The following is a 26204-nucleotide window of genomic DNA, read 5'->3' as shown; positions in this document are numbered from 1 at the left end:
AACCGCATGATCTCTTTTCATAAAATTTTGTCTTTACTTAAGTTTTTCAATTTAATTAAATGTATGTAAAATGAATTGCTTATTAGTTTTGTTAACTACATAGATTGCAATAGTAATATAATAAAATAAAAAAAAAAATAATTGGGTTCTTGAGCCTCCACCGGCTCCTAGCTTCCCTTACATTTGTAGAAAAATAAAAGTTCCAAGGGATTTTCTCAGTACTTGTTTGATATATTTTCAACGACGGTTTTCATAAGTTTCATCATACAATAACATTTTTTGCTAAAACTAGAATAATGTAATATATTTACACAATTGTATAGGTATATATTTCGTCTATATGTATGAATGCGAAAATAAAAATGTCAGGTAATAGAAGCACAATCAAAATGTTGCTTTTTAGTTTCGCTTATAAATTCATAGTTGATAGGGAAATTCAAAAGGCAATAGAAATTAAGCAGAAATCCAAGTGAGTTGCTTAAGTAGAACATGAAAGTAAGAGTTTTCCAAAAAGCTAACGCTAACAGTTTAGGAAACCGACTGCATGCCACTTAAGAACACAACCAGCAGAATGGATATGTTTCAAATTTCGTATACATTTTTAACTACCAAACTAAACTTACATAAGTCGTACATATTTGTTATTTTTTAAATTCTACTAGACAGCCCGGCATCTCTTTGTTGTAATAAATGCACCCTCATTTTGTGTATTTCACTTTTTGTTAGTAGGTTTATTCTAAACATTTTCTCATTTCAACTGCTTCATTGCTATTTCAGCAAAGGCTTAGGAATCACGAACAGCCTCGGTTGTACTTTGTTTTGGAAAGCTTCGCCACACAGTGAGCTTAGGCATAAAGAGCTTCAATAACATCGGCATACTGCTTGGAAACAACATTACGTTTCACCTTCAAAGTGGGACCTAAATAAAAATAAATCATAGAGTGAGACAAAATCGTAAATACAGCAGATAAACCTACCCAATTCGCCCGTTGGAATGGAGAAGTCATGTGGCAGTATTGTGAATTTCTGCACCTTTTGCGCATTGGAAATGGCGTGCTTGTTGGAGCGCTTGATGCCATCCTCAATAGACTTCCACACCTTGGGACAGGGGCCAGCCTTCAGAATCTCACTCAGTGTTTTATGTTCCACGCCCAAACTCGTCATCCAGGTGATGGACTCATGTGTCAGTTCGTCGAGCGGCGCACCAGTCTCACGATCCATTTCGGTCTGTTAAAAGAAGCGCCAGCAAATATTAATTTTAGCTGAAATGAAATAAACGAAAGAGTGACGCCCACCTTAATCGACACCAACACAGTTAAATATTTGCGTTGCTCGCCCACCAAGAAGGCATTCGATATGCCTTCCAATTCCTTCTTTATCAAGTTCTCAATATGCACTGGTGGTATATTTTCGCCGCCAGCCGTGATGATGATCTCCTTGGAGCGGCCCGTGATGTAAACATAGCCTTTGTCATCAATGTAACCGACGTCACCGGAGTGCAGCCAACAATCGTCGTCGAGCGCTTCGTCGGTCTTCTCCGGATTAAAGATGTATCCCATAAAAACGTGGCGGCCGCGTATGCAAATCTATTGAAAATCCATATTAGGGGATTTATAATATATCGCAAATATCTTTGGGCTCTGCTCTTTATCCCCGTGTACTTACCTCGCCATGTCCATTCTCGTCTTTGTTGATGACCTTTGTCTCACAACCGGGCAATGTTTTGCCAATTGAATTGAGTGGCTGTGTGTCGGGTAGGCATAAAGTATGACAGCCGCCGACTTCAGACATGCCAAAGGCATCCAAAAGTTTCATATCCAAGCTGAGGAAATATTTCTTAGTTTCGGGAGACATGGGCGCAGCGGCGGTGACAAGTGTGATGACGCGATCGAAGCCGAGCGCTTGCTTCACTTTGGACATAACCAATTTCTTAGCGAGGTTGTAGCCGAAACCGCCAGAGCCTTTGCTGCATGGGATGAAAGAAAAGTGTTAGTATAATTTAGAACATAGACTTTGGGCATAAAAAGTAAGAGACAAATTCTACAAGACCCAAAATGGCATAGGAATGTGCGATCGTGGAGTATAGTGTCGAAGCGTCAAAATCACAAACTGTTGATACGATCACTTCACGCAAGCAGATTTTTACTGAGATACGCTTGGAAGCAAGTATGATAGACTACCAGGTTTGGCCATCTGAAGCAAAATTTGCGAGAGTAACGTCAGCGAGGAATGCATGCTGTGAGACTTGGAATCACCTCGAGTCCTTTTTGCGCTGTATGTATGGAGGATGAGGTGGAATCATCTCAGCACCTTCTCCTTAGCTGCCCTGCTCTGGCGTGGCTAAGATCTAGGAATCTTGGCTCCTACTTCTTTGCCACGCCTGCTGATATAGCTGCCGCTGACATTAAAAATCTGATGAATTTCAGCATAAAGCGGTCGACGCTCCTAACCATCCCAGCACCACTTCTCCCCGCCCTCTCCACGCCCTCTCCCTGCATCTCATCGGTCTTTCTCTCCCGCCTCACCCCTTCATAATGGTATCACAAAGAACGAATCTTTCTTCGTCCAAGTGTGCCCATTCCCTGGGCAACCATACCAACCTAACCTAACCTAACTTCTGCTGCCGCATTATAGGAGATTCGGCGGCAGAATTGTTGCCGCTATTTTTACCTGTATTCTTACGCTCTTCCACTCAGTCGTTGTCAAAATAACAACGTAAAAACATGAGGGGAGACTGTGTTTTTTTTTCTTATATCACCAGCACAATGGCAAATCAGCTGGTTCCATCCAAATCGCTAAGAGCCGATTAAAGGTCTGTTGTTTGCCACACCTCTGAATTCAAGAGTATCGAAGTGATGGAACAACGCATTACGAGCTCGTCGTTAGTTCGAAAGATTTGATGGTATTTTGCAAATTCATTGTGACGTTCGACGATGGGAGGTAAAAAATTCTCTTAGTTCTGGCTTCGTGAGTCGTTCTCGCAAACTTTTTACTAAGTATCGATAAGTTATTCTATAAAAATAAGCGCTTCCACAGCTTTTTCCAGCTTTTATTGATAGCGACTTTCAGGATATTCGAAGGAAAGTCGCATAAATTGAGACAAACTGCCTTAAATAGTCTATTCTTAGTCAAGACGAAGTAGAACAGTCCCAAAAACTAAGTTAATGTTCATCTGGAAGAGACGAGATTCTGAAGTACGTTGAAGAAAAGAGGCAGGAACGTAAGAAAATATATGACAGCAAATTTTCAAAAGCTATTGGCCAGAATCAGACTGAGATATCCGCGATCTCGATCAGCGCTAGCACAACCCTCGAAAAGGGTTTGAAGGACGCATTTATCGGCATGTTTTCAAGTGCCCCTCTTCCAAACCTACTAAGAAGTGCTATAGCGCTCTTTAGTTTATGCTGGTAAAATACAGTCATGCCGCCACTAAGTCATCGAAGTTAAAGGCTTGCAAGGACCGAATTGTCAATGGTCTTTTCTACCAGAACTTTTCTGTGGCTTGAGTTGCCCATCTCCTGGATTTCTAACCATTGGTTAGAAAAATTCTCAACGAAGTTAGTACCGGGGAATTACCGCGAAAGTTTTGGTTACCCATTCAGGAGGAGGGGCATACAATTGTTAAGTAGGGCTGACAGACAGTTTCTGCCTAAATACCTAACTGGGCATAATCGGCTGCGTTTTCACGTGCATTGCTTAAGTACATCTGCTGAGACAAGTTGATAACTTTATCTGGGGAATGATGAGATACTTGTGAATATATGGTATTGTTGTTGTTGCTGTGGCAGCTTATTTATATACGGGAACGCTGCTGGAGTTACAGTCCTTGGCCGGATACAAATCCGGGTCGTTTCGGTAACGTAGATACAACTGTCGTGGAAACGTAACGTAGAGCCGACTCTGATGGTAGTTTGTATAAATGATCGGTATTGGTCCAGAAGAGTTTGCAACATTTGAACTCTGAATAGTTGATACTCTAGACTTGAAGAATTCTTCTACGCCTTTAAGCATATCTTAGGAAACCTAATGGCATGTACCTCGAGCAACCAAGGTTCAGGACGTATTACAAGGATAAAAAATACCTTTGAGGACGAAGGATACTTCGTTCTATTTGTTCAGCTAAGATGAAAATAAGAGTTTGAAATATAGAGTAAGGCACAGAGATGCTTCTTAAGTTAATGGGTCTGCTCTGACTATTAATACCAGATGGTTTGAGACTTATCTAGTACATATTCTGAGTCTGAAGGAGTTAGGATCAAACTATAGGGGTTTTTTCTACGTGGGTGTGTCAGAACTTTACCTCTTACCCGCACAAAAACTATTTCAGACCATTGGAAAGGCTAGTATGCCAGGTTGTTGAGCAATGGTCGGCTGCTTGTACAGGGTGGGCCATGTAAAATTTGCTTTTTGAATCGGCTATAAAATAGTTTTTTTTCAATATTTTTTTTAGATTTTTTTTTTATTTTGAAGATTGAACATTATCATTTATGAATGAAAAATAATATCGTTCAAATGACTGACACGACTGGCTCTGCAGTAGGCCATTCGATCAACCCAATTTTTAAGCACATTTTCGATTGTTTGGGCTCCAATTTCATGAATGGCAACTTCGATTTCGTGTTTTAAAGCATCAATCGGCTCTGGATGGTTCGTATAGCATTTGTCCTTAAAGGCTCCCCATAAAAACCGCACCAAACAGCGACTCGTTGTGGATGCATTTGCTTCCCTACAGTAACGTGTGGATTTCTGAGACCCAAATCCGACAATTTTGCTTATTGACGCAGCCACCGATGTGAAAATCAGAAAATAAGAAGAAGACTCACCACGTTGGGAATAGGTTTTCAATATTTCCCAATTTTGTTCAAGCGTATAGCGTCCCATTTCGTAAATGTCAAACCTTTAAGTAAATTATGAACACATTTGACATGTCATTTGTGTTGCCATTCTCAAAAAAATAGGTGGTTCAAAAAGCAAACGCTATATGGCCCACCCTGTATAAGACAAGTTTCATCATTCCACTCGACAATCTCTCACCCACATTAGTTATGCCTGCTGATGTTCCTTACCCTTCGATATCAATAAAAATTACAACACTTCGCTCTCAACTTCAAAACAACTTCAAGTGCGCCTTATTTGACCTTTGTCCATTCGCCCTTTGCCCGTTAAAAACAACCCATTAAATTTGTTATGAAGCAATTGACAATCGTTTAAGGACAGGGCAAGCAACTCAAATCATGCATCACTGGCTGCCAGATGACAGTTCATTTATGTCATTATATTCACCACGGCACAGCTGACGGTGTGTTAATTAAGCGCAATTACTCAACACTTAAACGTTAAATGCCACTCACGTTAACGGGCAAACGGCAGTCAGCCAGTCAATCTGGCAGACAACGAAGCTGACTGACAAACGATCAGACCACCAGTTAAGCGAGTAAATGACTGCAACGTGCCGTACATTAATCAAATGACAAAACTAGTCGCTCCTCGTGCAACACGTAAACACTCTCGCACACGCACACATATGCGAAAATAGGCACGCATGCACATTTGTTCGCTTGGTAGTTAAATACAAACACACACAACATACCCTTGGTCTTCCATGTAGTGGCGCAGCGTCACACCCTTGGCCCAGCTGGCGAGCATCTTCTTCAAACTACCATTCGACGAACCGATGGCCACCATGCGTTCCTGGAATTTTTCATAGACACGCGGCACACCCATAAATCGTGTGGGACGCGCATCCTGCAATGTCTTCACCAATGTACCCTTCAACGCATCCTTGTCGGCAAAATAAATGCACCCGGCTATGGAAGCCACTGTGTAAATATCCACCGTCTGCGCGGCGACATGGGACAGTGGCAGGTAGGATACGACCACCTCAGAGCCGGCCGTAACGTTGTGGAGCGTCTTGGTGATGGTGCGCGTATTAAAGAAGATGTTGTCATGGCTAAGCATCACACCCTTTGGCATGCCCACGGTACCAGACTGCAAAAAGAGGGGAAAAAGAGATTAGTTAGGAAGATAGGCAGGGGAGGTAGAGCGAGGACGTCATGCGTTAAGCTAAAAAGCAATTAGTTTTTGGATGAAAGAGTAACAAAGCTAAGGCGAGCAATATCATAGCATGAGCTTGACAGACGATGAGGCAAATGTGAGCAGCACTAATCGTGAGACAAGCACTGGGAATATGTTATTTTTAGAGGTTAGTGGCTACTCCTAGCTAACTACAACTAATTACTTACGGTGTACACCAGACAACAGCACTGGTTGATGGCGATATTCTCCAGACGCTTCTTGTACTCTTCTTCAACTTCCGCAACAACCATCGCCTCGATTTCAGACCACTGCGGCAGAGCAGATGAAATTAAAGAAATTAGTTCCATTTTTAAATGCTTAAATGCTAAAGTTTAATGCAACACTCACTCTGTAGTAGCCATCCTCCTTCTTCATGTACGGCGCATACGGTTCCTGTATTTGAATGGCCGCTTTCAGATGTGGCAACTTGTCCTTAATCTCTTTAATCTTATCCATTTGCTTCGATTCATCGACTATGACAATTTGTGCACGCGAATTCTCCAAAACGTGGAAACAAGCCTCAGCCGAGTTGGTCGTGTAAATGCCAGCGATAATACCACCAGCGTGTATGGCGCCCATTGCAGAGTAGAACCATTCGGCGCAATTAAAGGACAGTACACCCACTGAGTGGTGTGGCTCCAGGCCGAGCTTGATGAACGCTTTGGCGACTTGATGCACTTTCTGTTCATATTGCCTGACGCAGTTCCGGAACAAAGTCGATAAATTCGCAAAGAGGAAACAAAAAATTAGTAAATCCAACAGTGAGAAAATTTGTCTCAGCCTAATGGCAATGAAGCGTGAAAATATGGCGACAAATGGAGAAATGCATTTTGGGCAGGCACAAATGTGTGAAACGACGGAAGCAGTACGAGTAGGTGGACGGGGAAAGGGGGGAGGTGGAGTTGCGTGGTGTCATAGTTGGCACGTATAGTATTTTGTGACAAAAAATTAATCCAGCGGATTCGTTTTTTACACAGTTCAGTTGGCTGTAGTGCCAAGAAAAAATGTGTGAAAATGTTTTTTTCTTTTTTTTGTGTTTTTGGAAGCCAATAAGGGCGCAGTGATTTATGAGAAAGATATTAGCAAATAGGTATATACTTTCAATTTATTTAAATGGTAAGCTTTAATGAAATTTTCGAAGACTTAATTTGAAAATTAAATTCAGAAGTGGAATATTTGCAAAGGAAAGACAGAGCGCTAAATGACTTTAGCTCACTTCCCACTGCATCGACTTAAATTTGTCTATCAACAGCGAAAATCCACTGAGACTGCAATACACAGCCTAGTAACAGTTATTGAAAAGGCTATTGGGTCCAAACAGATAGCTCTATGTGCATTTATTGACATATCAGGGGCTTTTGATAACACTTCCTATGAGGCAATCTATAATGCCCTATATCTAAAGGAGGTACCTGAATCCATCACTAGATGGATAATATTCATGTTGAAATCTAGGACGATCAGCGCCGAACTAGGAGGAACAATCAAATCTATCAAAGCCACAAGAGGTTGCCCCCAAGGAGGCGTACTCTCTCCTCTTTTGTGGACTCTAGTCATAGATGAACTTCTCCACAAACTGAACAATCTAGGTTTTCACTCTCAGGGTTACGCTGATGACCTAGTAGTTTGTGTATTAGGCTGGCATGAGCAAACCATTTCGGATCGCATGCAGCAAGCCCTTACAATAATAAGCAAATGGTGCACGGAAAGAGGGCTTTCCATTAACCCATCCAAAACAGCACTTGTACCTTTTACTAGGAGAAGGAACATAAATCTCAAATGTCCGATCCTTAATGGAACAACACTTCAATTCTCGACAGAAGCGCACTATCTTGGCGTCAGTCTTGACAAAACGCTTACGTGGAATTCCCATATTGAGAGAGTTACTTCAAAAGCCACAAGGGCATTCTTTGCCTACACAAGGCTTTTTGGTAAGACATGGGGACTAAACCCTAGAATGATCTTCTGGACATTCACCACAGTTGTGAAACCCATAGTCACTTATGCATCCTTAGCATGGTGACCCAAGGTCAAGCAAAGAAAAGCAGTAAACGAATTAAACAAACTGCATCGCCTGATATGTGTTGGTATTACAGGGGCTATGAAAACATGTCCCACGGATGCATTGGGTGTGCTCCTGAACATACCACCGCTTTCAATCTTGATTGAAAGGGAAACTTGCTCGAGTGCCTTAAGACTAAAAGGTATATCTGAACTTAAAAGTGGGGATATGAAAGGGCATTTAAATACCTTAGAAGACTTCCTACATAGTCCCATTCTTCATAGGGATGATATACTATCACCCAAACCAATACTCTTCAGGAACTTCCAAGTTATATTTAATGAACGCACAGTCTGGAGAACTAATTCTATCACTTTCAAACCTGGCTCCCAGCTATGGTTTACTGATGGGTCCAAATTGGAAAATGGTAGAACAGGGGCAGGAATCAATGGGCCCAAATTCAAAACAATCGATTCCGATGGGACTCTACCCAACAATATTCCAGGCAGAAATACATGCCATTGAAATATGTGTGAGAGAATGCCATAGCAGGAAAGTGAGAGGTACTCACATCTGCATACTTTCAGATAGCCAAGCGGCTCTAAAAGCCCTTCTATCAACAACTATCACCTCTAAATTGGTAAATGATTGCCTAAACCTTCTAAACACGTTAGGAAACCTCAACATAGTAACACTAGGCTGGATTCCGGGACATGAAGGACATGAGGGAAATGAAATGGCTGATGACCTTGCAAAACAAGGAGCAAATATGAAACTTACTGGTTCTGAGCCTTTCTGTGGACTCACAAAAGGCCACATTAATGAATTCCTTAGGAAATGGGAAGAAAGCAAATTTGCTGCACACTGGCTAAACTGTGCCGGTCAGCGTCAAGCCAAACTATTTCTAAGTCCCAACAAAGGAATATCTGGCAAGCTACTCTCACTAAGCAGAGTAGATCTACGTCTTTTAACAGGATATCTTACAGGTCACTGCAGCCTGAGGTATCATCTAAATAATATTGGTCTATCTGAGACCAATGTCTGCCGCTTTTGCGAAATGGACATAGAAAGCTCAGAACATGTGCTTCGTGAATGTCCTGCGTTGGGCAGACAGAGACTTCATCACCTTGGTGGTATCGTAGTATCTCCATGCAATCTTTGGAACAACAAACCTAAAATTGTGCTAAAATGGTTTAAAAGCCTAAAACTCTAGGGTTACAAAAATAGGCCTTTCACTAGAGCACAGGCAGTTATTGGCAAGTTTGGTCAGCCAATTTGCTTTTTATTGAATTTGAATAGTTTCATTATGAAAACAAAGCTCATTTTTGTACAAAAGCCATTTTCAAACTTTGTGACAAAAAAAAATTTAACAAATTTTAATCAAAATTTCACACTTTTTAAGCAGGATTTTTCCTTTTCATTCAGGTATGCAATTTTATAGCCCGTTGACCTTTGGTGAAATAAGTGCACGTATGAAGTGGCAGAAAAATGGATTTATTTTTTGAAATGTTTGTTTTGCTAGCAGTCTTGCGCATTTTCTCCACATGACGAGAATATCAGACACTTTTTGTATATGAAGAAAAAACACCCAACTCAAGTTTTGATTTGATTTGTTGAAAATAGTCAACGAAAAAAAGGTGTTAGAGGTGTTGAATCTTCTCTTCTTCCTCTTCTTGATTGGCGCGATAAACACTTACGGGATTTTGGTCGAATTTAACAAGGCGTTGAAGTTGATCTAATTCAGATGGAATTTTCTAATTTGAGAGCTTTACCTCTAAGTAATAAATGGAAGAAAAAAAACAGGCTACGTCATAAGGTCGAGCACCAAAAAGGGAAGAAACTCCATTATTTTGCTTTTTAAACAAAATCTGAATGAAGGGCATGCCAGTTCACCTGGAGGTCAGTGTACAGCAAATCGTTGACCACGTTGAACGTTCCAGGTAAGAGCTCCTTTCAGTTTATGTTGAGCGTCTCTGGATGGTGCGTGGCCTACCCACTCCTCGGCTAGCTTGTTGGAAGGGGTTCTAAATCAGCGCCTGCTTAGCAACATTACCATCACTTTTTCTAACCATATGTCCTATCCACTGTCACTTTCTTTTTCAAATTTCAGTCGCCACGTCAAGCTGGTTAGCTTTTCGTAGTATATCCGAGTTGGATAATGTACGGAGTCAAAAAATTCGTAAAATACGGTGCAAGCAGCGGTTGGCAAACGTTTGAAGACCTCTCGTAATTACCGTGACGCCGAAAATTCGAATTTGTTCATAAAAGAAAATCTATGGCCAGGTAGTAGCTAATCTTTTTGTGGACTAGAGCGACAAATTTTGCTGTTCATGAAACCAGTATAGAAGGGGTGAGCCTCATAAATCTGAAACTAGGCATACATTTTCAAAATTTGTAAATGCTAGCAGCCAATTCGGTTGCATGGTTTCAATAGATCCAAACTAAGCGCCATAGGAAGAAAAAATGAGCTGCGGAATGTGACAGCTGATCGGGGATGCTTATGGTTTTTTTTCAACTTAAATGCATTCACAATATTTACTATAAGAGTTTACGAGAGGGTGTTGTTGTTGGAAAAATTTCTAAATCTTTTTTTTTACAACTGCTTTCACGCGGGCTCGGAAGGACTGAAGCAGATATCCCAGCATGAAAATCGAATTCCGGACAGAAGTTTGACAGTATGAAATTCCAAACTGTTCCAAACAAGGAGTTGGCATGACTGGTCAAATAAGCTAACAGAACTTGAGTGTGCCTTTCTATTGATGAAAGATTTAAAAAGTAGATACCCCATTTTGTTCTATGTCTGGAGAATAGTGTGCCCGCTGTTTGAAAACATACTGCAAAAAGCAGAAGGCCTCCTTTCCTTGCACACCTCATAAGTATTACCTCAATTCCACAGTGAATTAAAAGAAAATCAAAAAAACAATTCCCACATCCACTCATACTCACTTGTAGGTAACGGTGGTGTATTCCTTCTTCTCGTTCTTGGTGCGCAGAGCTGGATAGTCGCCATAGTTGTTCACTGTGCGCTTTAGCAGGCCGGGAATGGAAAAGGGCTCCTCAGAAGCCAGACCGTCAGCGCCTTTACGAATTTTCACCGCTTCTTTAGGATCACTAGTGCGGTACGACTCGGCTGGTAGGAGGCGATTCGGGCCTGGACGGTTGTATAGTGTCTCCCAAGTAGACATGGCGGAAGTAGTTTAAGAGAATGGAGAAGAAGGGAAGCTGCGAAAGAGAATAAAATAAAAGGTTTGAATAGCTAAAAGCGACATTAAATAAATAAAATCAATGCTAATTTAATAAATATTTAAGAGCCAAAGTACTTGAAATTGAGTTATAAAGCAATAAAACAGACTATGTAGGTGTACGAGTACATGTCGATGTAGGTATGTAAAATATAGTACTTCTGTATGAGTAGAGTAAAGCAAGCCAACTAAGCGTAATGCAAATAAATTACATTTTCCATTCAGTTAGCTGTACGTGTGTGTGTGTGTGTGTGTAATAATTTATTGTATTTTTTAATAGTAAATACATTTTTGCTGAAATATTAGTAAATTTGTATTTGTTTTCACTCTACATCAACCGATAACCTTTGTCTTATGTCGCGTGATTGCACGTACACAGATGAATGTTAAAACACCCTGCAGTAAAGCGGGCTATGGCTACCAGGGTCGTTTGAAAAGTCAGTGCAAAAATAAACTACTTAATTTTGTTTGGGGTAGGTAAGTAGGAAGGTGAAATGGTTGAGATACTGAACCGCCGTTTTTATACCATTACGGCACCTCCAACAGGTACGCATCTACAGCCGGCTATTGCTGTTCATGTAATGCAAAAGGTTTATGGAATTTATGTTGGAGCACTTCTCCAGACTTTCAAAGAAGGGAGCACCCTCTGACTTTACTCATCTAGCTGCCAAGCCCGGACGTTTACGGAAAGTGCTCAACAGTCTCCTACTCTGAAAGGTCCCCACAGCTTCTGCGATGGGGATTAAACGGAAGACCTAGCTTCTTCGCGTCTGTGCCGAACATTTAATGACCGGTAAACGTAGCTATGAGCTTAGAAATTGAATGGGTGCATTTTCTGAGACCTGCGTATATTGTACCGGGGCCAAAGGGTTTTCGAAATAGCAAATGAAGAAATGGAACTCCATCTCTTCTGCACTTTCCTGAGAAATAAGTTGTGCAATTCTCCTTTAACAACAGTCAGGGGGATGCTGATGATCAGGTAGGAGACCTCTAAAACAAGTCGAACCCTCCTGGCAAGCTCACCAGCAATTTCATTTCCATCTATGTTCCTGTGTCTTGGAACTCAGATCAGAGAAATATTACCTACACAGAAGTTTACCAGCTTGGATTTGCACCATGGCGTCGTTGGAGCCTTGATCGCGGCTTGACTGTCGGAGAAAATTATAATATCTCCCACGTTCCCGCGTTCCCTAAGCATTTTGTATGCCCACAGGATCGCGAAGACTTCTGCTTGAAAAACAGAAGTACCAGTTTCGGTGCAGATTTCCCCTCGTTCCAATCCTGCCTACATGAAAAGATTGCCTTGGTACGACCCTCAAACTCCAGTTGGCGGATAAAGAGTCGGTACGAAGTTCAGAGAAATAGGACGTTAACTGTCTAAAAATCCTACCGTGTTCCATGAGGGATTGTCTCCAGAGACCAATCTCCTTTAACCTGATTACACTTTGAGCAGCGATGAAAATAATGCAAAAGTCGATGGGAAGTAAGGGCAAAAGGACATTCAAAACAGGACTGTGACAAGTTCTACACACTCGGGTGATACCAATAAATGCAGTCCCTTTTCAAATTGGCGAACAAATAGTAATCAGAGAGATCCGATGGAGCCAAGTCTAGAAGTCTAGAATAGAAGGGATGTGAAACGAGTTGGAACCCTATTTCCATTAAGGTTACGACCACAACTGCTCAGGCGAGAGCCGGAGCGTTGTCCTGGCGGAAAAAGAATCCACGCGACTTTCTCGATTCAAATATACCGATCTGGGTGAAACCTAGTATGTGTTCAGTCAAGAGATGCTACTAACTAAACATAACCTCGGTACGCGCCAGTAGTGCCATCCCTCTGACTTTGCACGGAATTTGCATGCGACCCTCGTATAATAACGACGTTTTGGCCAATTTAGGAACTGCCAGGGTCGTTGCTTGAATTTGCATTGAATTGAGTACTTGTGGCAAGTGGAAGATTTGCACGCACATGCCCATTTCAATCTGTAAGCTATCAAGAGCCGATCGAGTTCTAAAGCCAACAAGTAGACTGCCGCTTACATTTGTGGAAGATGCTTAGTTCAGACCTCTAATTCAATTTGTGAAATGCGTTTTTATAGAGACCCTTACAGTTTTATGCCGCTTATGAATTACTGATTGTTTCTATAATAAACTTTTTCAAACCCCAAATGCAGTTGGAAGTTTGTCAGTACAACGGCACACCGTAGTTAAAAACGTTGACGACTTCGTCGAACGAGGACCGAAAATATTCCTGTCCAAAGCAAGATCAGAAGATCATTGAATTCTTTGTGACAAATCCAAACTTATCGTTGCGTGAAGCTGAAGCAGTGTTAAGGGAACTGATGCTAATATAAACAAATACACGATTCAAGGACGCTTAGGTGCAGAAGACCTCAAATTCTGGAGCATAGTGGAAAAACCGCTGCTCTGATTATCAAATATTATAAAACAAAGAACTGCATGGGCTAAGACAATTCAGATCGGAATGGGACTTAATATTCACGTATGAATCTTCCTTTCGGGCGAATAGGTCCTGGTGTACCGCTGATAATCGACAACTTAAACGAACTGTTAAGCATCCAGTTAAAGTTTATGTTTGTTTTTATTCGCTCTGGTGCAAATCCAACATTGGCTGTAAATATTCTCGTAATCTCCATAAATTTCCAGCCAGCTGTGTTACATGAGTTTTTGGTTTGTTTTTGCTTTTAATAAATACTAAGCAGTTAACCGTTTATAATTATCAATTATGGAATTTCAATGTGCGTTGGTTACTCTATTTGTTCAGATGCTGAAGTTTTCCGATATTTTTCTAATCAACAGAAATACGGATTATCATTTACAGCTTTTTATAATGAAAGTATTGGAGGAATTAGTCAACTTTTGGTTAGCCTCGAGTATATTTTTTCGCGTAATAATGAAATCCATATTAAAATTATAGTAGAGTGAAAATTTAATTCTTAAATACAAAAGATGTAACAATTCAAATTTAAGTTAAGAAAAACATCAATTTTGCAACTATTCATCGCTACGTGACAACAGACGTGCAGATTTATTACGGACTGGACCAAAACTGCTATCATAAGTAGATATGTCAGAAATGCCCAGCCCACCTATCTGGTTCTGTCCAAATTATTAAAGGCTTCTGTTGGGTTTCCGTCTGTTATTAGCGACTGTTTTTGCTTGCTCGATTTTTTTGTGCAAGGTGGCGCAAAATTAATCATCCTATTGGAAGATTTATAATTGCTGCAAATGGCGTCGTATGTGAGTTATATTTGACACTTCTGAACTAAACAGCTGACGTCTACAAATAGGCAAGCAATGGAGCACGTAAGGTAGGTGGGTAGGTCTGGTGGCTAGCAAAATGACACAATTAGAACGGTCGTATGTCAAATATAGATTTCCATTACTCAAAAATATTTTTTATTCAGTAAAAAATTAGTCATAAATAAAATTGGATGATTAATTTTGCGCCACCTTGTACAATATTTGTTATCCAGCTACACGCGACCTACATACATATAAAGAAGAACGCTGGTCGCTGGAAAGAAAAAACGTATGGTCACGCTAGTCTATTATTGCGACAAGCTCAGTTAATCACGGTGAGGACTGACTACATCGTCCTGATGGTAACTTTCAATAGGAATTTTGCCACTCTCTTTCCATCTAAGGAAGAATGGAATAAGGGATTCTCTCTAAACAACTTCGACACTACAGTCTATACAGATGGCAGTAAAATGGATTGTGGTGTTGAGGCTGGTATATATTCTCATATACTTAAACCTGAAAAATCTGTGCGTCTCCCTAATGCCTGCAGTGTCTTCCAGGAGGAAGTACTTGCCATTGGGGAAGCTTGTAGGCTACTTATCGCAGATTTCTTTTTTCAGGGCAATATCGCTATTCTTTCGAATAGCCAAGCTGCAATCCAGGCACTGGACGCAGCTGTAACAACCTCTAAAGTGGTGGAGCAAAGTAGGAATAGCCTCACCACCTTGAGTGAAAACCATAAAGTAACCTTAATTTGGGTCCTGGGACGCCGGAACATAAAAGGTAACGAAAAAGCCGATGAACTGGCAAGAGGGGGATCTGCCATGAATAACGCTCTTGCAGAATCAGTATTCACACCATTAGGTGTAGCCAAGAATGTAATTTCCCTAAAATACCGTCGAATCGCAGATTGTAGATGGAGAGCCCAGACGAAATGCAAAATCAGCAGGACGTAATGGGCCACCTACAACCTCGAGCAATCGTCGACATTGATAAACATGAAACGACGGGACGCCTGTAGACTAACGGCAGTCATAACTGGCTTCTGATCTATCGGAGAACAAGCAGCCAAAATGGACATCCCTCACAAGGCAAACTATCGCAGTTGTATACAACCAAAGAAAAAGGAAACAATCTTTCATTTCCTCTGTGAATGCGCTGCCCTATGGAAGAAGAGAATGTCAACCCTGGGCCACCCGCTGTTCGACAAACTCGAACAACTGTCTGACTTAGACGTCAACAGCCTAAAAAGGTTCCTAAGCCGCACAGACTCGATATAGTCTTGCTATAAATAACTGTTAAATAAGTTGGTAACGAGGATGTGGCAACAAAATGGTGCGGAAGCGTTAGTTGGATTCTGGAAGAATCACCACAAAAACCAGAGGTGAACAGTTTCATATGTAGTTGAATACTAGGGAATCTCTTCACCTACAATTTGGAATGAGCCAGCGCATTGTCTTACTTTACTGCAGCAGGTAATATTTTCTGGCAAAACTAAACAACAAAAACAGAAAAAGGCCAAAGGTTAGCAAGTGGCGAATAGATGAAGCAACTGGTATAAATAAACATATTTTGGTAGCGCTGGAAAAGAGCTGCCTAAAATTATATTTGTTTGGGAAAACAGTGAGTTGTACCACTTTTATGAGGTATAACCGTACTTGCTTGGTGACTTCGTTGTTGCTTTCACATACACGTTTTTCGTCAAGACAGCTGAGCCGTGGCGAATCGTAGGCTCCTAAGAATGATCTCTTAAGCGAAGGAGAAACATAGTTATACTGATTTGTTTGCAGAAATGAAAGGCATCGCATTAGAAAGAGAAGGTTTTGCTATAAACAGCTGGAGTACGCTGGCATTTTTCCCATGAGAACTTAACCCAGAGCAGACTTAAATTATGTTCACATAAAAAAATAATGAGCCTGTTGTTCGGAGAGGACACAAAACTGTAGATCCCTTTATTTGTGGAACAACATCAAGACGCACACCGCAAATCATAGGAGGAGCTCATTGATAAATAAGTTAAACGAAGGGACTTATTACCAAGTTTTAACAATTTACTTGCTTCTTATTTCATTTCAGTAAAGTTTTTATGAAAATATGATTCGTACTCCTACGAAACCCATATAAATCCAAGTTCAAAACTTAGTGCAAATTGAAAAACAAAATTCCATCAAAAGTTCAAATTTCGTAGTCAGAATTTTCAGAAAAGTACCGAGTATGCAGTTTTATAGACCATTGAATCCTGGGCTGCAATTTTCTTGGGCGAATCCGCTGTATGCATGTGAACATATTTTTAGTCCCGATATTTAATAACAACACCGCATATGGTGAATTATTGATGCTAGATTAAGCGCTCAGCTCATTGGAAAGTAACAGAAAAGATTGATTTTTGTTTGATATTCCGGCCAATAAAAATACATTTCAGTGAAAACGCTAAATATTCCTTTTTCATGCCTACTTTATGTATGTATGTATGTATTTGAGCATACCAAAACTATTCTTATCTCCTTGTAAACATTTCGTGGTCCTGACTTTTCACACTCGTAAAATATATTAGCTGAAGTAAAAAATTATTTCATTTACTATTTTAATTACACAGACCTGCCAGACTTACTTGCGTATGCCAAATGTAGAGTTTCTTCTTTTCGTTCATATAACGGGTGTGTTTTAAAAGCTTGAGAACTTAAAGTGATAATACGAAACAGGAATATTGCTCCAATGTTTTTTTTGTTTTTTACATGATCTTTGAATTTATCTATTGGATATGGCATGCGGTATATGTCCGCCGTGACGACGAGTTAATAAATATATATGGAAAATAAATCTACATAAGCCCAATGAGCAGGTCGTTCCGCTTCAATTCTTGCACGGCTGTATTTTATAGGCACGCAAGCCAAGATCCTTACGTAAAAGGAGGAATCAGAATCCAAAGAAGTCGAAGACATGGGTTTTGGTCTCTTCGACTAAAGGGCTCAACAGTAACAATTGTTATGCTGCCGTAGTCGAAGAAAAAAGAAACAAGTTTAGAACGGCGACGAATTGACATTTCGGTCAATGAAAAGTTTAATGCTAACACAGTTTGCCATTATCAGCTGTCAAACTATAGTTATCGATGTTGATAGTTCTCATGTTGCTAAAAAAAACACCCGATATATACTTATATATATTTGCTCAGAATAAAAAATTTGAACTTCTGAACTTTTCAATATGAAACATTGAAAAAATTGTAATTGTTTGACACCCTGAGTATTTAATTAATTTGTAGAACGCCTTCAGGAGGAAAATACACTGGAGTACCATTTAGTAAGCGTTTTCTATCACACTTTTTAATAGTTGAAAGCAGATGAGTATACAAAACACGCATTCTAAAAATTATTACCCGAAATAATTGTACAACAGCTGAGATGTTTTCTTCAATAGATATTCCAGTGCCTCTCCGTCTTTTCGTATTCAAATACAACTATTTTTAAACAAAAACACTTCATAAATTTTTTTCACAAAACAGATTTTTTGGCCCACTTTTCATTCTGGTTCGCGCGATGCCAAAATACGAGGCCATGCACTTGGCATATTTGAAAATAAACACTCTGACGTATGCACACAGAGCAGAGATGACCGGCAGAGCGACTCTTCTACATTCACTGTTGGAATGCCAACTCGAAATTACACCTGTGTAAACCACCATAAACGATCAGCTAAGAGTGACTACTGAAAATAACCGCAGCAGTAACAACAAATGTCTGTTTTCAGAAACTAGTTTTGCTGGAAGTGGTGGGGAGGCGCACAGAAAAAAATCAAAAAATCTCCTTTGGGGAAAGCAAAACAGAGAAAATAACAACAAGCTGAAATAAATTCGATAAACACTTGCGAATGCGCAAGTGTGCGTGTGTGTGTGTATGATTACACTTGAAGATCTATACATATACGCAAGTGTTTACCAATTTTGTAAAAAAAAGAAAACATCAGCGGAACTCGATGACAATAAAGGTAGGTCACTGAACGATCGACAGTTGGAGAGGCCAACATACCAGTAAATACCGCTCTCTGCTTGAAAACATGTGCAGTAGTGTGTTTGTATGTAAACGATTTTCGGTTGGCATTTCCCAAACATTGAGTATGAAATGCATGTGGCACTTTTCTTTTATTTGCTGTTTTTTTTCTAATGACATGCCGAAAATGTATGCACCCGAAGCCTACAATGTCCCAGAGCGAGATAAAATGTAATACATACTCGTGCATACACACATCCCAACATAAGTACTCGTGCATGCGAGCATGTAAAGTTATGATAAACTAATAATGCGCTCTTATCTTGCACACTCTCAGAGAGCGTAATGAGTTACATGCCAAATCATTTACTTTATGGCGCCACTTTTCAATTTTATTTTGATAAGCATTTTTCCTCATTTTTAAAATTAAATTTTTGTTTGGACTTTGTCGGATTTTCGACCTTTGGTTGCAATTGCACATGTGCCCGGCTCAACTGCTCATTTACACAAACAAATCGGCTCGCTTATTAGTTTTTCTTATGTTACCCTGTGTTAAATTTAATGGCATACTGATAAGCAAATATTTGATTGTGCAATGAGTTTTGTACGACTAGCAACGCGTTGGCAACGAAATACAAGAGATCAAAGAGCATTTTTCCACTTTTTCCTCTTTTATGATGGTAAATAAATGGTCATTTATATATTAAGCGTGAAGGAGTTTAGTAAAGTAAAATAAATAAATAAAGAAATATGTATGCGGAGTGATATTTTTGGATGATAAAATTACCATCCATCGGTGCTTATCTGAATCGAAAATTGTTAAATCCTTTTTAAATGAAATTCCATGATAGGGAACGAATGATAACTTATAAGTATTTGAGGTGCAACAAACTTTTTCGTTGTAGAAATGGAAATAAAAATGTAATGCTTGAAGATGTAATGACTGTATCTTATATTGGAAAGACAGAAAAATATTTCCTCGTCATTTATATTATTTCTCAAAAAAAAACAAAGGTTTTTATAAAACATTTCGAATTTACTGAAATCGCATTTTTGATCACATTTGATATGTAACAACGGTAATACATGACATAACATGCCAACAAATTATTTTTCACATGAAATATGCGCCAGCCGCCGTAGCTAAATGGTTTGGTGCGTGACTTCCAATCGGAATTCAGAGATAACCTAGGTTCGAGTCTCGGCGAAGCACCAAAATGAAGAAAACGTTTTTTTCTAATAGCGGTCGCCACGCGACAGGCAAACCTCCAAGTGTGTTTCTACGATGGAAAAGCTCCTCATAAAAAATATCTGCCGTTCAGAGTCGGCTTGAAACTGTAGGTCCCTCCATTTGTGGAACAACATCAAGACGCATACCACAAATAGGAGGAGGAGCTCGGCCAAACACCCAAAACGGGTCGAATAAAACTGAATGGTTTTTGTAAATCTTCTATCTTTCAGAAGAGAAATTAACCGAGTTTAGGGGGAAAAGATAGAAGATTTACAAAAACCATTCAGTTTTATTCGATTTCTTATTTATTCATAGTTCAGTAGTAAAAAAATATTAGTCGGAAAAAACAACAAAAAATATTTTTGATGTAAATCGCAGATGACACAAGTGAAGTAAAGTAAAACCTCGACATAACGAAATTGAAGAGGCTAGACAAATGCTTCGCTAATTCTATAGTTTGGTTATCGATATAAGTGGCAAAAATTCGTTAGAAGTATACTTTTTTCCAGATCAAGCAGTAATGAAACCAACTTAGAGAGCAGCTTCTGGTGTTCTGTGGGACAAGAAAATACCTCAAAAGCTAAAGGGTAAAATTTACAGAACTATGATCAGACCGACCAGATTAGAACAGAAACTGCGCGTGGCATGGCAGCGTGCGGATGCTGAGCTGGGCCAGCGGCGTAACACTGTTGGTGTTGTTCGCATTCGCTGGTACGGCTATGTTACGAGACGATCAGAGCACCACGCACTGAGGCGAGTGTTGCAGATGGAGGCGTTAAAAAGAGGGAGGGCAACTAAAAACATGGAAAAATACTACAAAAAAGTACATGCGACGCAGAAGCGTGATGGAAGCGACGACTCAGGACCGTTTGACTTGGAGATATCACACAAGGAGAACCGACCGGAAATAGGATACGGCTAGGCAAATGAGGAAGTCATCAAAAGTTTTCAATTCGTGCAAAAATAGACTGTTAGTTTTTATATTTGTTAGCACTCAGAATAAAACAATTACATTTTCGATGCACATTTCCGATTTCACATTCTCCGATGCAGATACATATGTACTTTATATATCTATGTAATTTTATTTTTGTTTATAAACATTTTGAAAATTTCTCAACAACGTTAACTTTTCCGGGGACTCAGCAAAACTTTTGTTAACTTCAGTTATTTGTTTTATCAAGGTTCGTTATATCGCGGTTTCACTGTAGTTGCTAACTTTTATGTTGACAAATTTTGGATGACAGTTGGACAGTTGCAAGTGTTGCTTAGCATTTCAATAGCTCTTTTTTGCGGGAAGCAACATTACACTAACCCTAAGATAACACGCAAGACAACCACAAAATATCTACGAATTTCTGTAATAATAATCATATTTGGTGCTTATATTTTGGATGCTTAGCCGAGCTCTTCATTCTTCTATTTGTGTTGTGCATCTTGGTATTTTTCCATAAATGTAGAAACATACAGTTTTATGCCATCTCCGAAAAGCAGCTGGTTTTCTATGAGGTGCTTTTTCATGCTCGAAATACACACGCAGATTCGCCATTGCCGGACGAGGGGCGACCGCTATTAAAAAAAAAACGTTTTCCATGAGTTGGTGTTTTATGCTGGATTTCTATAGGTATTCGAGTAAAACGTATTCACAAAATAATAATGCATAGGAGATGCAAAAACTTTAAAAACTTTGAGTACGAAAAATTTCATTTGATTTTCAACCTTCTCGTCAGGTAAAGCCAATTCATTTTCTCATTAGTGTTGGATACTACAGAAAGGTCCTTTTTTTCTTTTCCTACCTTCCGCAGGTGCTGCATGGTATGCTTTTTTGTTCATTGAGTAAATGCTGCTTATTCCTCATTAATCGCTTCACGTTTTCTACTTGGCGAAGACGCAGCCTAAGTAAATTTTCTCTTTCACCAATTTAAAATACTAGCTGAGATAAAATTATTGTTTTTTCCAACGCAAAAATGCTTGCAAGACAAAAAGTATTGAATAACACTTCTAAATTATTATACTACTTTACTACCACTACTTTTTTCATTGCCACTACCTACAGTTACCACATCCAATACTTTCAAGGTGTGAGCGATGGTGTCCGTTTGTATATGGCCTAGTCAGCGTAGCCGCTGGATATTTCTATGGCGCACTGTCTCTACAAAGCTGTAAAGCGCATGCAGTTTGTCATTTTATCGCCTGAGTTATTCGAAGCGGCCCAAGCCCAAATGTCTAAGAAAGCCTCCTTAGAAGTTTTCTCATCCAAGATTCGCCTCGTCGAATATTGTTGATGTTAAGCTACTGAGTCATACCTTTAGATATGCACGATGAAACTTTGCTTCTTCAATATTTAATTGGTCCAAAATTGGCATTTTTGACTGGGCCTTGCGACCTTTTTAACTGCATTACTACTGGTTCCCTAGCAAACGAGCTACCGTAAGCTCCATAGCTACCGTAGGCTGATGATGTCCAAAGCTCAACTCGTGTTTTTACTGACAGAGAATATGTTTTTATTCTGTCATTAATTTCCTTGTACGTAAAACATAATAAAAACGAAGGCCCAGAGGTGTAATATGAAATTTTCTTAACAACAAAACTCCTTCATTTCATATTTGGCAAACTCAACGAAGATTTCTCGTGTCCTCAACCTTTGAAGAACTGACCAGTTTAGCTGCAAACAAATTATAAATTTTAGAAACTAACTTTTCTCCAAATAGCTGCACAAAGAATTTAAAGAAAATGCCTCAATTGAAATATTTGTTTTCTTTATAAAAATAACAACAAAAGATGCATTAATACGCTCAATGTGTCATACAAATACTCAGCCTATAAATCCACACGTGACAACATAAACTACGACATGCCGGATAACCTTTACAAAAAACTCTTCTCAAGTGACGTAAAGTCCGCTAACACCAGATATTAAAATATACAAAAGAATCGAGAGACCACTAAACTTTTTACCTTTCCAAGAAAAAGCGGACTACCTTGGAATTGTAAACGAAATAAATAACCTGAATTGAGCAAATCAAATGAAGTTCATTAACAAAAAAATTAGAAACAGCTAATACGAGAACACAGTGGCGGGCACACAAATCGAAGCAGCTGGCACTTAAATAGCTATAGACCGAATGTTAGAATGGGTAAACTGCTATTTTATTACAAATACAAGGTGTTTCTTGGGCATTGATGGTTGGGTTATTGCAGCGAAAGTGAAAATAAGCAGAAGTTTATGGGAACGACGGGAAGTGGTAAGAGCGAAAATTGTATTATACGGTGAGAAAAATTAATATATTTGTCCCGAAAGTAACTGGACGAGTCGGATAGTTTTTGAATACTTTTGAGAATCTGGTGTATAAAGAGGATAACCAGAATAGAATAATACAATAGCTCGAGGGAGGACAGCTGCCTGGAGCACATGAGTTTATAAAATAGATACAAAACTCTAAAACTTTTTAAGACATTCTTAATAGCAGATGATGGCAATGAAATTTGTAGAAGCGCAAGTCGTTTAAGACTTCGAGTTGCTGGTTTAACTGCTGAGCATCTTACCGGTGGGCCCCTTATGACAGCGAGCACTCACCAAAAAATAATATTGTATATTACATGGGGTAAAACTACCACAAATTTTAACTACAATTGATTGGGTAGAAAATATATTCTCAGACAAGTCCAAATTTAGTCATTCTTTTTTGTGCCGACGGCATGTCATGGCTGAAAATTAAAAATGTTGTAGGCTATACCGACGGGTATGCTCGACGTACGGATCGAGGTGATGTCCAAATTTTCTTTGGCTGCTTGTCGTAATATGAGTTTGGACAACTAACCTTACTAGGCGCAGAAGTTAACATCATTATACAGGGTTGCAGGCAAATTCATTCTACATAGTTAAGAATATTATTACATAAGTTCTAATCAATTTGGTTTCTTGACATGATCCCAAAGCTTGATCGTTTTCAAGATATTCGACTAAAAAATAATAATTTTTGTTTGCCTGTGTGTCCAGGTTTTTTTCAAGTGTTAATTCAAGGGTACGATATTTTTTGTTAAAGGCTATGACGACTACTTCAGCAAATTAAGTTAATGTCATCGATTAAAGCGGATTTTCCACAGAAAAAATGGTAAGTCCATAATTATTAGGTGGGCCAAATTTCATTAAAATTTCTTTTCAGGCAAAATTTTTTAACATGTTTCGGCAATGGAGTGCCCAACATCAAGCATATAAAGTATCCTTGGCATATTTTGAAGTTTATCAATTTCAGACTAACTCAACTTGAACCATGGAAAGATACACAATCGAGTCAATGGTGAGAATGATGGCAGGAAATGGCAACAGTGAATGACCAATTCTCGAAGAAAATCATCTTCAGTTATGAGTCACATTTTCACCTCAGAGGATTCGTCGATAAGAAGAATTGCCGCATTTGGGCGAATGATAATATAAGAGTGATTGCCGAAAAACCAATGCACCCACAAAGTGTGACTGTTTGGTGCGGTTTATGGGCCGGCGGCATCATTGGGCCGTATCCGTATTTCCAAAATGAGGCCGATCAGTCAGGTACTGTGAATAGTGTTCGCTATCGTGAGATGATAACGAACTTTTTATGGCCCGAATTGGAAGATATGGATGTGGACGATATGCGATTTCAACCGGACGGTGCCACTCGTCACACAGCTAATGAAGCAATGGATCTTTTGTGCGAAAAATTTGATGGCCGAATAATCTGACGTCGCGGCGATGTCAATTAGCCGCCAAGATCATGTGATTTGACACCGTTGGACTTCTTTCTTTGGAGTTATTTGAAAGAAAAGGTGTACGTCGATAAGTCAGCAACAGTTCAAGAGCTGAAGGATGAAATAATTCAGCACATTAACGGCATAGAACCTCAATTATGCCTCAGCGCCATCGAAAATTTGGACCATCGGATGGAGGTGTGTCGCCGATGCCGCGGCGGTTATTTGGCCAATATTTTCTTCCATACGTAATTGAGCCATACCAATATTATTATAATAAAGAAAAATGATAATAATATCCAAAAAAAATTGTATTTTATTCAACATCAACACCGGCCCTTGAAACTTAACCACCCTTTCTATAGAATAATAGTTTCAGACTATCTTCTTACAAATCTTTTTCTCCTAGCTATTTATTATAAAAAATATTAAAACATGAGCAAGTAAAAAAGTAATGCTGCAAAAACTGAAATATTATTGGTGTTGAGATTCTTATGCCCGCAACTGTAAGCTACGCCGGCAGGCAGCCACTCAGGCATGTTGGCAAGCCGTCCCGCCTGACCGATGACTAAAAAATTTGTTAGTGTATTTGTAGGAAATAAAAGTACCGAGCTGCTACTTAAAAAAAATTAGGTGAAGTGGAGTGGAAAATGTTGAGCGTTTTTCACTAGTTTTCTTTACCGCGCCATATTTCACGATGAATGTAGATATGACATTATGTTGCAAGAAGTTCTTTGACAGTGAAGCCAGTTCAGTGTTACAGCATTCCGTTATGGAGGCAAAAGAGAGAGCATTCGATACATTCTTAAGTGCCATTACGACTAAGATGAAAAGTAACAGCAGGTGGTCAAATAACTGCGTGCCACTTATGGCCCCAATACAGTATCAAATGCAATAGTCAAGCGATGATTGCAACGATTCCGCTCTGGTAGATGGATAGTCGAAAGTTTTGGTAAAATCATAGAGGCAAACCGGCATGTGAGCATTGCCCAGAAACGGAAGAAAAGGACACATTCTATATTCCTTAAATCTAATTATCTTAATTTCATTGTCAAAGCAAAACAAAAAATGCTCAGGCACTTTTACTTGATTTAATGTTTTTTGCGAGGCGACACATGGGCATGCGTTCCACATAGTTTTTTCATACATAAATTCCATTCAATCGCTCTTTTAATATTAACTTCTTTTTCTTTTTTTTTTGGTATTTAAGAAAACTACTCCACACATACTACGCTGCGAGAAATATACACAAACACTCTGTGGAAGCTGCGGATCAAAAGAATTTTCACAGTTTTTTAACTTCAGCTGCGTTCATTTGTCATTTCTGTGTATGCACACACAGGCATGCATTCACTAGAGTTATTTGCGTTGTTGTAAAATCCTACTTAAACATCCATCAGCATTCCAGTCAACATTTCACTTTCAGATTCCAAACAAACTCTTAGCATTTTCAGCACACTTCTTCATCTATGCAATTCTGCAATTAGCACTTCACCTACCAATAAAATCGAAAGTAGTTGACCAGCAACAGTGTTCGCACTCCAATGGAATTAAGTTGAAAAACAAACAAAAAAGAACTTTCAGAAAACAATTCTAGCGTGGAAACCGCGACGCGCCAACCGAATACGATCAAACTAGCTCTTACAAGCCCCAATTGTAGACTGAGACCGCTAACT

The 26204-nt window shown here is 39.4% G+C and overlaps 1 protein-coding gene across 2 annotated transcripts; it reads right to left on the bottom strand.

Annotated features, from left to right (window-relative positions):
- Positions 1-210: 210 nt before the first annotated feature.
- LOC128863009 (very long-chain-fatty-acid--CoA ligase bubblegum) lies at positions 211-26204 on the bottom strand. Of its 2 annotated transcripts, none has more exons than XM_054101888.1 (9): positions 26028-26204; positions 11024-11299; positions 6424-6769; positions 6243-6344; positions 5591-5988; positions 1666-1966; positions 1296-1586; positions 978-1227; positions 211-919 (listed from the first exon to the last, which is right to left on the bottom strand). In XM_054101888.1, the coding sequence occupies exons 2-9, from the start codon at positions 11260-11262 to the stop codon at positions 846-848; spliced, it is 2001 nt and encodes a 666-aa protein (XP_053957863.1). In that variant the 5' UTR covers positions 11263-11299; positions 26028-26204; the 3' UTR covers positions 211-845. The 2 variants fall into 2 exon arrangements, with proteins under 2 accessions (XP_053957863.1, XP_053957864.1); XM_054101889.1 differs by lacking the exon at positions 26028-26204 and adding an exon at positions 17960-18064.

This window comes from Anastrepha ludens, chromosome 5 (assembly GCF_028408465.1).
Source record: "Anastrepha ludens isolate Willacy chromosome 5, idAnaLude1.1, whole genome shotgun sequence".
Lineage (NCBI taxonomy): Eukaryota > Metazoa > Arthropoda > Insecta > Diptera > Tephritidae > Anastrepha > Anastrepha ludens.
Note: the sequence above shows the minus strand (reverse complement) of the source record. Positions and strands in the feature narration are given on the sequence as shown.

Coding starts and splice junctions, on each gene's coding strand:
- LOC128863009 (XM_054101888.1), bottom strand. CDS start 11,262: ATGTCTACTTGGGAGACACTATACAACCGTCCAGGCCCGAATCGCCTC. Junction 6,770..11,023: donor TACACCACCGTTACCTACAA/GTGAGTATGAGT, acceptor GAACTGCGTCAG/GCAATATGAACAGAAAGTGC. Junction 6,345..6,423: donor AGGAGGATGGCTACTACAGA/GTGAGTGTTGCA, acceptor GCTCTGCCGCAG/TGGTCTGAAATCGAGGCGAT.